The 12,576-nt window shown below is 37.9% G+C and overlaps 2 protein-coding genes across 3 annotated transcripts in view; both read right to left on the bottom strand.

Moving 5' to 3' along the window:
• The window catches only part of SLC15A2 (solute carrier family 15 member 2), a 36,878-nt gene extending 25,173 nt beyond the window's left edge, over positions 1-11,705 (bottom strand). For both annotated transcript variants that reach the window (XM_030858037.2, XM_070045452.1), the window contains exons 1-4: positions 11,568-11,705; positions 9,650-9,737; positions 8,905-9,046; positions 855-947 (exon numbers count right to left, since the gene is read on the bottom strand). In XM_030858037.2, coding sequence (XP_030713897.1) covers positions 855-947; positions 8,905-9,046; positions 9,650-9,737; positions 11,568-11,705 — 461 coding nt within the window. The remainder of the gene's footprint in view (positions 1-854; positions 948-8,904; positions 9,047-9,649; positions 9,738-11,567) is intronic.
• EAF2 (ELL associated factor 2) overlaps positions 11,656-12,576 on the bottom strand; it is a 61,500-nt gene continuing 60,579 nt past the window's right edge. Inside the window, exon 6 of the mRNA XM_060298137.1 lies at positions 11,656-11,757. Coding sequence (XP_060154120.1) covers positions 11,669-11,757 — 89 coding nt within the window. The 3' untranslated portion in view covers positions 11,656-11,668. The remainder of the gene's footprint in view (positions 11,758-12,576) is intronic.

Here is a 12,576-nt window from a genome sequence, read left to right as displayed (position 1 = left end):
CCTTGTGCACAACAGATAGAAGCAGATACTGAAGGAACTCCAAAGTTAAAGCACTGGTTCTCAATCTTGTCTTAGTCAAAGGGACACTTCAATAGAATGACCTTGTGAACCCTTATCCCACATATCCTTAGTAACCACAAAATAAAATGTTAAACTAGTCATAACTAATAGGAGTAGTGTCACTGATTTCTGAGGGGACAAAAATAAGGGGGTATCTCATATTTATTAACTTTCAAACAAAATTCTTAACTCATTGGAAAATACACATATAGGCACAGTATAAACATGAATATGTACGACCTGCTTCTTGAACAACTCTAATCTTCTCTACTGACTGAACCAACAGACATCAGAATCTATCAAGAGTCTCTGGCATCATAAACATCAAGAGCTTAATAAAGAGGGATAGAGAAACTGGAATATATGGAACTACACATAAATGGAAATAATCCAAGCTTTGAAAATGAATTCTACAATGTATTATAAGGAAATATCACAGACATTTTTTTTTAACTCTGGTAAAGGTACAATGTGTGGATGGGTGAATAGGTGAGGGAATATGGAGGGCATGAAGGTTTTAATGTCTTCAAGCACATGAAGAGTTTTTATCAAAAGGATACTAACTGGGCATTCTACTAGTCCCCAAATATTTAATAAAAACAAATGAGCTCAGATAAAGCAGGAGAGTTCAACTGGTCAAAGTTTTTTCCTTAACCAATTTGGTATTAAAACAGATTGGAAAATAAAGGGACATCATTGGTAAGAAGACAGAAAAACATCTGTAATGAATGTGTGAGACATTTACCTGCCCAATGGAGGAAAAGTGGTTTAGTTTATTCCATGATTTTACTCACGTGTGTAACATTTGTCCCCCCAGTATTGGTAAGGCACCCATGGACTTGATCACATGGCCAAGCACATACACCAAGGAGAGATAGATGATTGTCCTGTTGAGAGAGTTAAATCAGTCAGTCTACAAACAGAATTCAGAGATTTGAGTAATTACAGCCTCAGAGTTCATACTGTTCTCAATGCCAGGATAAATGGAGCGGCAGGAGGAGGGGGTAGAGGAGGAAAGAATTACCTGAGATATGCAAATAGAAATAATAATGGTGAATGAAACAAACAGTCTAGAAAAAGAGACAGTAACTATTTACCCTGTAGTGTTAGAGATAATGGACATTCCTTTCTCATACCTGCTCTCTTTTCCCTCACTAACCCCACACAAACACAGAGTACCCCTGATCTTGTGTAGATATGTCATGACCAGGTTGGATTTGTAGCCAGCGATAATGTTTTAAGTAAGGAGAACCAGAAGAACAGGATACTTTGACCCGAGGTTTCTTCCAAGGAATGTCTTTGGCTCTAGAAATCCATAAGGGTCAAGAAAGAATGTCACATAAACAGGAAAAAAGGGATGGTTAACACAAAGAACTTTCTCTAAACACAATCACTGGGATATACAGAGAGGTAAAGGGCTCTCAGGTTCAGTCTGAACACTTGGGTTAATTGTAATCCCCACCACAGTTTCCTCATGGACAATTTCCCAAGGGTAAGAAAGGAACCAGGGTCTTTGAACAGACTTTCCAGTGATATAGCTCATGCAGTTGATAGGGACTTGTTGTTATGCTGTTTTTTCAAAAAAATCTGAATGACAAACAGGAAGTAGAAGAGTGAGGAATTCCAGTAAGAACATATGTAGAGATATACACACTGAAACATGGCATACTACCAAATATACAATGTGTATTATTTGTATTAGGACACCAGTATTCTCTCTATATATAAGTAGAATATTAATACTAGAAGGAACCTTGGAAATTATATAGCTTACTTCTGTGATTTTGAAGTGTTATATGCTAATGTGGAATATAAAGAATGGAATGAAGGTAGCAGAGAGAGGCTGGAGATGTCAGAAATCTCAGAATGTGGATTTCTCATTCTAAATGCCTAATCTTCCTAGGTTGGCTCTCCAGGGAAGGGATCTTAGAGGGTTTATAATGGAAGCAGGGGATAAGAAAGCTGAGTGACTAAACCAGGGCTAATTAATATTAGGGGAAGGGGCAGCCTTTTCCAAAAGGCCTTGTAGTGTCTTCTGGAGAAAAGTTTCCTTCATTGGAATAAAAAGAATGAATAGAAAGAAAGGGAATAAAAAGGGACTGAAAAAAAGGCCAAAAATTATGAACACAAAATAGATAATCTATGCTAAATCATCACAGAGAAAAAACAAAAGGAGTCTGAGCTGGAGTGATAGTCTGCGTTGGGAGAACAGGGCAACATCAGGTTGTTGGACTAAATGAATGAGAGAAGTGTAAGTGCCTTAAAAGGAAAACAGGCAACCTTCTAGGTGAAAGATTCAGGGAATTAGTCTAGAATGTGAGGAATATAAGACAGGAAGCTAATGGCAGAGAACTTCAACAGAAGTAGAGAGAAGTCAAGAGAGACTTGGAAATTCTGCATTTGAAATGGAGTCATTGGGGTCATTACAATCCCAACCACAGGACACAGATCTGTTTTAGATAGACTTGACCAATCTTCCATTTGCAAATGAGGAAAGTGAAATCCAGAGAAGTCAAAGGATATTTTTAAGGTGACATTCTAATTAGTATTAGGATTAGGTCTAGAACTTCCACTTTCTTACAGCCCAGCATTCCTTCAATTTTATCATGAACAAGTTAATGTGGAAAAAGGAAAGGGAAGAGAAAGAAGTTTTAAATTTTATTTAACTGTAAGAATATCAAAAGCCAGAGACATTTTTAATTAAAGCTTAGGAACTGAGAAGGAGTATGTGCAGTAGGCATATATTATTGTGCATACTTCCTCTGATGGCAGAGGAAGAGACCTAGGATAAAGAGGGTCAGCTCTGATGAGACAAAAAAAAAAAAAAAAAATAGTGGGGGAAGGACATGCTATAGACACACTCAAAAAACCCCCAGAAATTGTAGAGAAGACATCCAAAAGCATATTTGGCAATAAACATATTTAAGAGAGTGGCTTTTAGTGATTGCCATGATCAGGAGTCCAGAGTAATAGGCACAGGTCACAAGGTAAAAACCAACACTAGGGACTATGACTAAAAATGTTATTCTCTCTTAAAAGCAACTAAGCATCAAAAATTGCATCTGAGCATGTAATTAACCCTCTCAGTAGATGTTTATAGAAATAATAAAAATCCAGTGTCCATGCTTAAAAATTTTCTTTTCCATTGTATATCCACTGGCTACTCTTTCCTGTGTGTAGCCCTGAAGGAAGGTTCACCTCTTTCCTGACATAGCGAGTTCCTTATACAAGAGTCAGAGACCCTGGGTACCCATTTTCTCTTAACAAAGCTATGATTCTGCGACTGCAAACAGAGGAAGCACTTTTAATAGAAGTTGTTTACTAAATTCAGATGTTTCTAATGTTATAGGATGTTTTTTATCCTGAAGATAACATCTGAAGAAAAGGAGAGGAGTTTTAAATACTTATATGCTTATGTTGCTGTCATCATTGTTTTTGTACATGTGAGCTCACACCCCCCCCCCGATAGAACAAGTTACTCATGTTTTCTCCAACTCACTTTCTCTCAGAAAGAGATACCAATTCATCCCCAAAGAGTTTTGTTATTTAAAAAGCAACCACAGGGTTTCCCTGGTGGCAAAATGGTTAAGAATCCGCCTGCCAGTGCAGGGGACACGGGTTCAAGCCCTGGTCCGGGAAGATCCCACATGTCACGGAGCAACTAAGCCTGTGCACCACAACTACTGAGCCCGTGTGCCACAACTACTGAAGCCCATGCACCTAGAGCCCGTGCTCTGCAACAAGAGAGCCACCGCAATGAGAAGCCCACTCACCGCAACTAGAGAAAGCCCGCACACAGCAACGAAGACCCAACACAGTCAAGATAAAGATAAGATTGGAGCTGATTTCTTTGCTTTGCTTTGGTGTTTTCACGGCAGGAAATGCTTTCAAATCATTTTCTGTGTGTAATCCGAATGCAGGTAAAGAATTCCTCAATTTGTCAGAATGCTAATTAAATGTAATAATAATTTGTGTAACCTGCTGTGATACTAAAGTGGCTAATGACAGTCACTTGGGTTTCCAACCAGGAAGGGTTTGTTTTAATGCACATGTCTAATTTAAGAAGTTCACTGCTTTATTATCATGTAATATTGTCGTTTGCTTGAAATAGTGCAAAGCAAATAGTTGACTGATCACTCCTTAAGAATTTATGGTTTCTTGTAAAATCAACAGAGAATCTATTTCCAAAGAAAGAAATATCAAAATTAAGTAATAATTTAAAAATGTACGGGGAAAGTATCTCAGGCAACTCATAACAATTCCTAGATGTTTTTTATTAGTCCATGATGTTTTCACAGTAAGAAAGGCTCTAAATTTATAGATAAATGCTGGGCCTGCTACCTTAATATGTGAGTGTGGTTGCCCTGGATGCAGTGCAGAGGATACACAGAGGTGATAATTTTGTGCTCCAAGAGAATTAATGGTGGAAAGTTACACGATGCTCAAATAGCTCCTTCCTCAGGAAAAAGGAAACTATCCAAAAAGTCACACACCTAGCAGAATCTATTGGAACCTTGGGACTTAGATATTTTTATAATCCTATTTTTTTTTATAGAGCTTCAAAAAATCATCTTTGTTCAAAAAGAGGAAATATTTTCTTTACTATAAACGGACAGAACTTTTCTCATATTTTCACAAATGTTGGTGTTCTTCTATTTCAGGAATTAATTAAAAATGTTGTCATCAAATAAAAATTCCCATATTATTTAAATTTTTTTTTTTTTTTTTTTGTGGTACGCAGGCCTCTCACTGTTGTGCCCTCTCCCGTTGCGGAGCGCAGGCTCCGGACGCGCAGGCTCAGCGGCCATGGCTCACAGGCCCAGTCGCTCCGTGGCATGTGGGACCCTCCAGGACCGGGGCACAAACCCATGTCCCCTGCATCGGCAGACGGACTCTCAACCACTGCGCCACCAGGGAAGCCCTAAAATATTTCTTTTATTATTATCAAGTGTCAAAGGTAATCAAGGCTATTACTCTTGAGGCACAAGGCAGATGTTGACATAAGAATGCTCTTTGTCACTACCCCTTATTGTCGTATGCCATGGTGCCAGTGATGTCTCACCCTAATCCCTGGAACCTATGACTATAATGAGATGTCACTTCTTTAATTATGTTATATTATATGACACAATTGACAGTAAGATAGTGAGATTAACTAGATGAGCCTGATCTAATCATATGAGCCCTTAAAAGCAGAGACTTTTCTCTGGTAACAGAAGGGGAAGAGATTCAAAGTTCGAGAAGGGTTTGATACACCATACTGATAGCCTGAATATGGAAAGAACCATGTGTCAAGGAAAGGGGACACCTCCACCTGAATGATGGCAAGAAAATAAGAACCTACAATGACAAGGAAATGAATTCAGGCAACAACGAATGAGGCTGGTGGTAGATTATTACCCAGAGTCCAACCTAGGAGACACCCAGACCTGTGAGCCAACTGACTGCCTCCAACTTCTCACTTACAGAATTGTGATATAATAAATGAATCTGGTTTTAAGCCAAAAATAAATAAATAAATTTATTTTAAAAAAGTAGCTGAAGTAGAGATTAAAAAAAAAAAAAAAAGGAATCACAATACCCACAACAAAATAAGTCATCTTCACACCTGCCCACACCTACCTCAGTCTTGTGCCTGCATTTGAGTATCTGAGGGTGAATAAATTTATTAATTGAAACACTTGCTGTGCTGTGGGCCTGTTATGTACCAGGCACTGTTCTAGGTGCTGTGGATAAAAATATAAATGAGACTTTGTCTTCTAAGTGTCTGAAGAAGGTATTAGATTCATATACAATAGTTGTGATAAGACAGAGTTTGGTAAATGTCACATGAGGGTAAAAAATGAGTTCAGAGAACTTTAGATTACTTCTGGCTAGTGGTGAAAGACGTGGGGCAGAGAATACTCCACTGCATAGGTGGAATTTGAACTGAGCCTTAAAGGGTTTGGACATAGAAGGCTGGGGAGGAAGGAGATTCCATGAAGTAGAAACTATGCAAACAGTCATGGAAAAGAAATGTCCCTGTTTATCATTAGGTAAGTATTAGTATTTGGTTTTTCTCTAGTGTACATTTTTGAAAGGGAGTATGATAATAAGAGCAGAAAGGTAAGTTGGATGAGGTTAGTAGACAGTGTGTTAGCAGAAATTTTTGAGCAGAGTAGTAATATGAACAGAGATTTCTTTTAGGAAGATTAATTTGACAGAAGTGCACAGACTCAATTGTGAACAAAAGATATGGGAAGCAATGAAAACATCATACACGTCCATTTCAATAGCCCAATTTAGAGGCTAATGAAAACCAAAACTAGAGTAGTGGTGATTGATGGCCATGGGATTCAGTGTTGAGGAGGGAGAATGTGAGAGAGATTATAGAAATAGAATTGGCAGAATTTGAAAACTGATTGGATGTGGGAGTATAGGAAAGCTAGGAGAGAGGATAAGGTGGAATATCCAGGAGATGAATGCTAACATGCAGTTATAATGCATAAGGGCGCTTGAGTGACAGGTTAAGATTACAGAGTTTGAGGAGCCATTAGCATATAGGTAAAACTGACACCGCAGAGCCTGCTAAGGGAGAATCTGGAGAAAGGGAAGAGGGTAAAAGGTATACACTGGGGAAATGCCTACATTCAGGAAAGAGTAAAGTAAACAAAAAGCAAAAGAAAAGCCAAATGAGGAAGAATCCAAAAAAGTAAAAGAACCAGAAAATACAGTGTTAGAGAAGCCCAGGAAGTTTCAAGAATTTAGGAGTGATAACAGACTAAAATGTTAAAACACGTTCAAAGTGAATAAGAATTTAGAAAAGACCACTGCGTTTGATAACAAGGAGATCATTACCAGTGATCTAAGAGAGAAGAATTTCAATAGGATAAAAAGATGACATACTATATATTATTTCACTTACCGTAATCTGCTTTGTATTAAAGCTAGTTGAATATGAACACCATGAAGCAGGTATTATGTCTTATTCATCTTTTTATACCTCATGGTTCTTTGGACAAATAGAAGTTGCTCAATAAACATTTACTGAATTAAACTCGATCAGCTTAAGTTGAATCTGATTGGATTCTACTGCACTGCATTACATTACTCTACCCTAAGGAGTGATAATGAAGAGTGAGAAAGGAAGGCAACAAATAATAAGTGATTCTTTTAAAAATCTGAAGGTAGTGATTCTTTTAAAAATCTAAAAAAGAAGATAGAAAAAGAAAGGTTAACAATAATTTTGTTTGTTTAAAGGTCTCATATTTGCCCTTGCTTCTAGGTACAGGAATCACAAAGAGTGTCTCTGAGGAAGAATTTGAAGGAAAGAGATGGAGGTATTGAGGGTACAAAGACACCAAGGAGAGTGATCTAGGTGACGGTGATACATTTGTAAAAATTCATCCAGCTGTACATTTAAGACTTTTGGATTTGTGTACTTTATGTAAGTTATACCTCAATAAAAATAAATTCAAAAAAAATTAAAAGTACCTCATAAAGGATTGAGATTGAGGGCACGAGTGGAGGTTGCTAAATTTCCTCTGAAATAGTCAGGAAGCTATTACTTACCAAATCTCAGATCTATACTTTTTCAATCTTAAAGGAAGTCATTTTAAAAATAAATAAAATTACTACGTGATATATGTGAGTCTTTTATTCTATAACTGAATGAAGACTATATACCATGGTTTATACTTTCTTTCTGCACATAGTGCCAACCCTCTATCTGGATGGACTCGGTAACTACTACTACATAAGGAGCAAACATAGATCTCAGCCACCTGCCATACCTTTCCCAAGGCAAGAAACTGTGTTTAGTACTAAGTTGTGGTTGTAGCGCTATATTGGGTGCTGATTAAAAACTTTAGAAGAATGAATATATCTAGGTCAAAGTGAGATAGAAACCAATGTTTACTAAAGAGGATTCCTTGGAACACTAGGTCCACAAGAAATCCTGGAAAAATATTCCACGGTTAAATAAGTTTGGAAAATACTACATACCATAACCTCCTCTTGGATATTTTATAGTATGAGTTCACAAGTTAAAGGCTGTAAGAAGTCATGCAGTAAAGATACCTTTTTAGCTTTATTCAGCCTAGCATTTTCCAAACTTATTTGACTATGAGAGCTTTATGTTCCCATATAACATTCATTAGATCCTATACAACCAATTTTCAACAGAATGCAGTTTGAGAAATGCTAATTTAGACAATTCCATAGATGACAAGTCTACAGAAAATACCTGAGTGATGGATATCTAAGAGCCATCTCTAGCCCATGAGGATGATGTTATAGGGGACAAAAATAACACCATCCCAAACATATCTCTTGGTGCTATTTTCAGGGACTTAAAAGATACTGAACTGAATAGACCATTAGTCTAATTCATGAAGATATTTATTATATTATTAAGAAATAAACTACAGAAGGTTAGAGAAGAGAAACAGAGATGGTAAAAGAGCTAAAAAGAGGGATTCATAAGAAGATAGTAAAAGTGTTGGGATGACTCAATCTAGAGAAGAGATGGATAGTATATCAAATAACTACATTGAATTATAAATTTTCTTGTGGGTAGCGATCTCTATCACCTGAGATCAGAACAAGAACTAGTCTTAAATTACAGAATGGAAGATTAAAATTAGATAAAAGAAAAAAACCCTGCTGACTGAAAAGGGTATAGAAATATTGGAAAAACTGATAATGAAGAGACAAAACCTTTCTGTATTGTCAGTCTGAGAGAGATTCTTATTTGTCATGGATGACATAAGCATGTTCTTGCTTGGAAGCAAGAGGCTAGAAGTGATAGTCTCTGCACAATTAATATGTGCAGCTTCTTGGACTGTGACCTCCCATCATCCTTACTTGAATTTTCCCAACCATGAGTCAGCAATGGCTGCTCCCAGGATGGGAGTGAAATAACAGAGGCTGCTGAAGGCATGGTATACAGATGTGGAAGTGTCTTCACTCCAGTGCAGGAAATACAGGAAATACAGGGTCAGCACAGCTGAAGCAAAAAAAGAGAGACAAAACAAAATAGATGCATTAAAATGATTTATGGAGCAGAAGAACATTTGATATGGTCTTTGAAGTTGATCTTGACCTTCAACACTCCTATCAGTGAAGTGATGAGGGGTGATTGCTGGGCAGTAGAAGCAGGGCCCCTTGGAGTTGTGGGAGTAAATGGGGCTATGCTTAGTATACAAATGCAATACTCCTCCCTTCAGTCTACGTGTACATAGCATCATTTAGGCTAATCCAAAAGATAACATGGGGCTTCTAATATCCCTTCCTTCTCCTTCCCAGCAATGATATAACCCATAGACCCGAGGAACAGAAATGAAGAATGGAATGTCGATGATGAGAGTTTTTCCACTTATATTCTCATAGGCTGTGTTCTGATTTCCACTTGGCCTTTCTGTTCTTGGCCTGTATGAGTTAGTAGGTGAAATCCCATGAGGCATTTTTTGGAAGTCTTCGCCAAAGGAAAGGACCAATTGGATGAAGGCAGAAAGAGTAGATAAGGGAAACAAGTGCATATGAGATAGGTTGTTACAAACATGGGGTGAGAGTGAGTGGAGAAGAGTAGGACTCAGGGACACAAAATTACCTTTCATGCCATAATAGGAAAAGCGCTCACAGAATTCATTCACCACAATGAAGACAATACTCAGTGGATAGTTGGAGCCACAGATTTTCTAAGAAACAAAAAGGCAATGGTTCAAGCATGAACTATATTTCCCTGTTTAAACCATTAGATTGCTCCACAACAGAAAAAAATCATTTATTTTAAGTTGCCATGATAGGTCATGCGAAACAATGGCCCCTGCTCTTCATGAAACAGCCAGTATCACACTAAAAGTGCTTGCATTGCTGATTTAGCAGTGAGAAGCTATTCTGAATATTACTTTGTTCCTCAATTCATTTAACATGAAACTGCTCAGGCATTCCTTGATACTAGACACCAGGACCTGTTCATCTTCCCACAAGTACTAAATGAAAAGCCTGGGGCTCTGAGTAGGAGAATAATCATACTTATTTTCAGGAACATAACAAAGAGTTGGCCTATGGAGCACTTGATGTCCAGGCAGTCACACTCACATGTCAGTATCCTGCTTAGCTCCACTGTGCGGATTAACCTTTCTGTTTCCACTTGCCCCATTCACTCTGCTGGGAAAAATCCTAGCAACATGAAGGTTTCCCATTCAGTGGCTACTGAAGCCAGGCACAGAGCCTAGTACAGATTGCTAAAGGTAAGATGACTGATCACCTTGACCTTGGGCAGAGAGTTCTTAAATCTTGTCAAATTAAATGGCCATTGTTTCTATGAAAGAGAGATTCTATAACATTTTCATGCTAATCCTTTTGGGCATTAAAAGGACTACGCTATTTCATGCACTGTATCAGTCAGAATAAAAGGAACATCACGTATTATTTCAAATCCTTACCCATTATGATAGTCCAGTCAATATGAGAGGGGGATGGAGATATGTGTCCTTGGTTCAATCAAATCTTATCATGAGATTTTTATTGCCTTTTCTTATTCATAAGATGTACATACATCTTTGTAAGCAGCCTCAAATTCTTTGGGACCAGAAAATGTATAACTAAATAAATTAATGTATTCATTCTTTTATCCACATGGATATATAAAAACAACCCTCCAAAATATTAATATACATTAACATATGATAAAAACTTGCTTGGAAGACAATATGAATTAGTCTTATTACCTTCCCAGCTCACAGCTCGAGAATCATGCAAACTGAAGTTTAGTAACACATTTCTACTAGCTATGTAACACTGTCACTGGCTGTGTTAACATACTGATCCAGGCCATGTCACTATACTTGGCTTTATACTTCAGTTTTGTTATTCCAAAGAAACTACCACCTCTAGAATACTACTACAGTTACCTCTTTGCCTGTAGTAAGAATTCAGTAAATACTGGCTAGTATGTCTGTATCCTCTCCATTTACAGGATTTTGATATGAGGACTGAATAAGAATTGGCAAGTGCTTTAACAAGTGTATAAAGTAAAACATTATTATTACTCTCTTGTTTCTCTGTCCTTTCTCCCACTGTAAACTGGAACACAGTAACAGAAACTAGATCTATTCTAAAACTTCTCTTGGTGGTCAGCATAGATTCTGTGCACAGGGGAAACTAAGGGCTGAGATTTTTTTTTGGTGAAGAAAGAACAATCACACACAGTTCTCCAGAAAGGAGTACTTGCCAAGTTTCCCTGGACATTCAAATTGCTTTTTTTCCACCCCAGAGAAACTCAGAATATACAATGAAATATAGCCAAGTCCTGGATACCAACTGAAGAACTCTACCTCTTTCTGTTGCTTCCTCTCCTAAGTTAAAGGAAAGTTTAGGTTTGGTTTACAGGTTAATTCTAACTCCAAGAGAGAATAGTTTTTAATACTCTAACACAGCTCAGCGTGAAGCTCCAGGGGCCAAGGAGGAGAACCAAAGGAGTAAGTCTGTTCCTACCAGAGACAGAACTGAATATGAAGACTCACCGGAGATGGCTTCTTTGGAAAGCTGGGGGGTCGAGGTGGTACCTCTTCAGGGGAGACAGGTAAAAAAGGAGTTTCCTTGAACTCATTTGTCTGGAAGAGATTCATGGCTGGCTCCTTACTCTCTCTCTCTTCAAGCATTTGGCTTCGGTAGGCAGTTGGGACAGCTGCCAGGCTACTGTGAAAAGGGGGACTGGGAGGGGAAGAGGGGGTGGCTTCAGCAACTAGGTTTAACCCTGTGGGTGTCAGGCGTCAGCAGCCGCCTGCAAAGCAGAAAGCTATAGAGAAAGGAAGGATTGGGTCTCAGAGACTAGTTCAAAAGAACATTTATGTCACAGGGGAGTGAGAATAACACATCACGGGATGAGACAGTATAATGCTGGAAAATTTCAAATGAGTGAAAATTAGTTAAGAACACAATGCCTGGAGCATAGCTTAGAGCAGATTTTGAAATCGATTTCAGGGTAATAATAGCTACCATTTATTGCACACCTATTGTGGGGAAGGTTTACACACACACACACACACACACACACACACACATATTATATCTACATGTTCTAATTCTTACTACTATCCCCATTTTATAGGAACTAATGTCCTAAGAGGTTATGTAATTTGTCCAAAGTCATGTGGCCAGTAAGTGGCAGATCTGGAATTTTCACTATGCCACTACAGATTAGTATCAGTAATGCCTGTGGTCATTACTTAGGAATGGAAACTATAGAAATAAAAACATAGCAATGTAGGGGAAATGAAATGCATCAAAGAGGGAAAGTTATCTCCAAACAGAATTTGGAGAGATACAAAAAATGTTGATTTTTGGTTTTCAGCATAATAAAGTTCAACTAGAAATGTCTTATAAGCAATTAAAGAGGTGGAGCTGAAGAAAACAAAAGGAAAGGGTTGGTGATGTACATTTGGGAATCATTCTTCTCCTTTGCTAAATTCATTCCCTGTGTTTTCATTTTCTCACTTCAAGATGAATCCATCATTTAATTAGTAAATAAAA

The sequence above is a fragment of the Globicephala melas genome, chromosome 4 (genome assembly GCF_963455315.2).
Source record: "Globicephala melas chromosome 4, mGloMel1.2, whole genome shotgun sequence".
NCBI lineage: Eukaryota > Metazoa > Chordata > Mammalia > Artiodactyla > Delphinidae > Globicephala > Globicephala melas.
The sequence above is the reverse complement of the archived record's forward strand: the minus strand, read 5'-3'. Positions and strand labels throughout refer to the sequence as shown.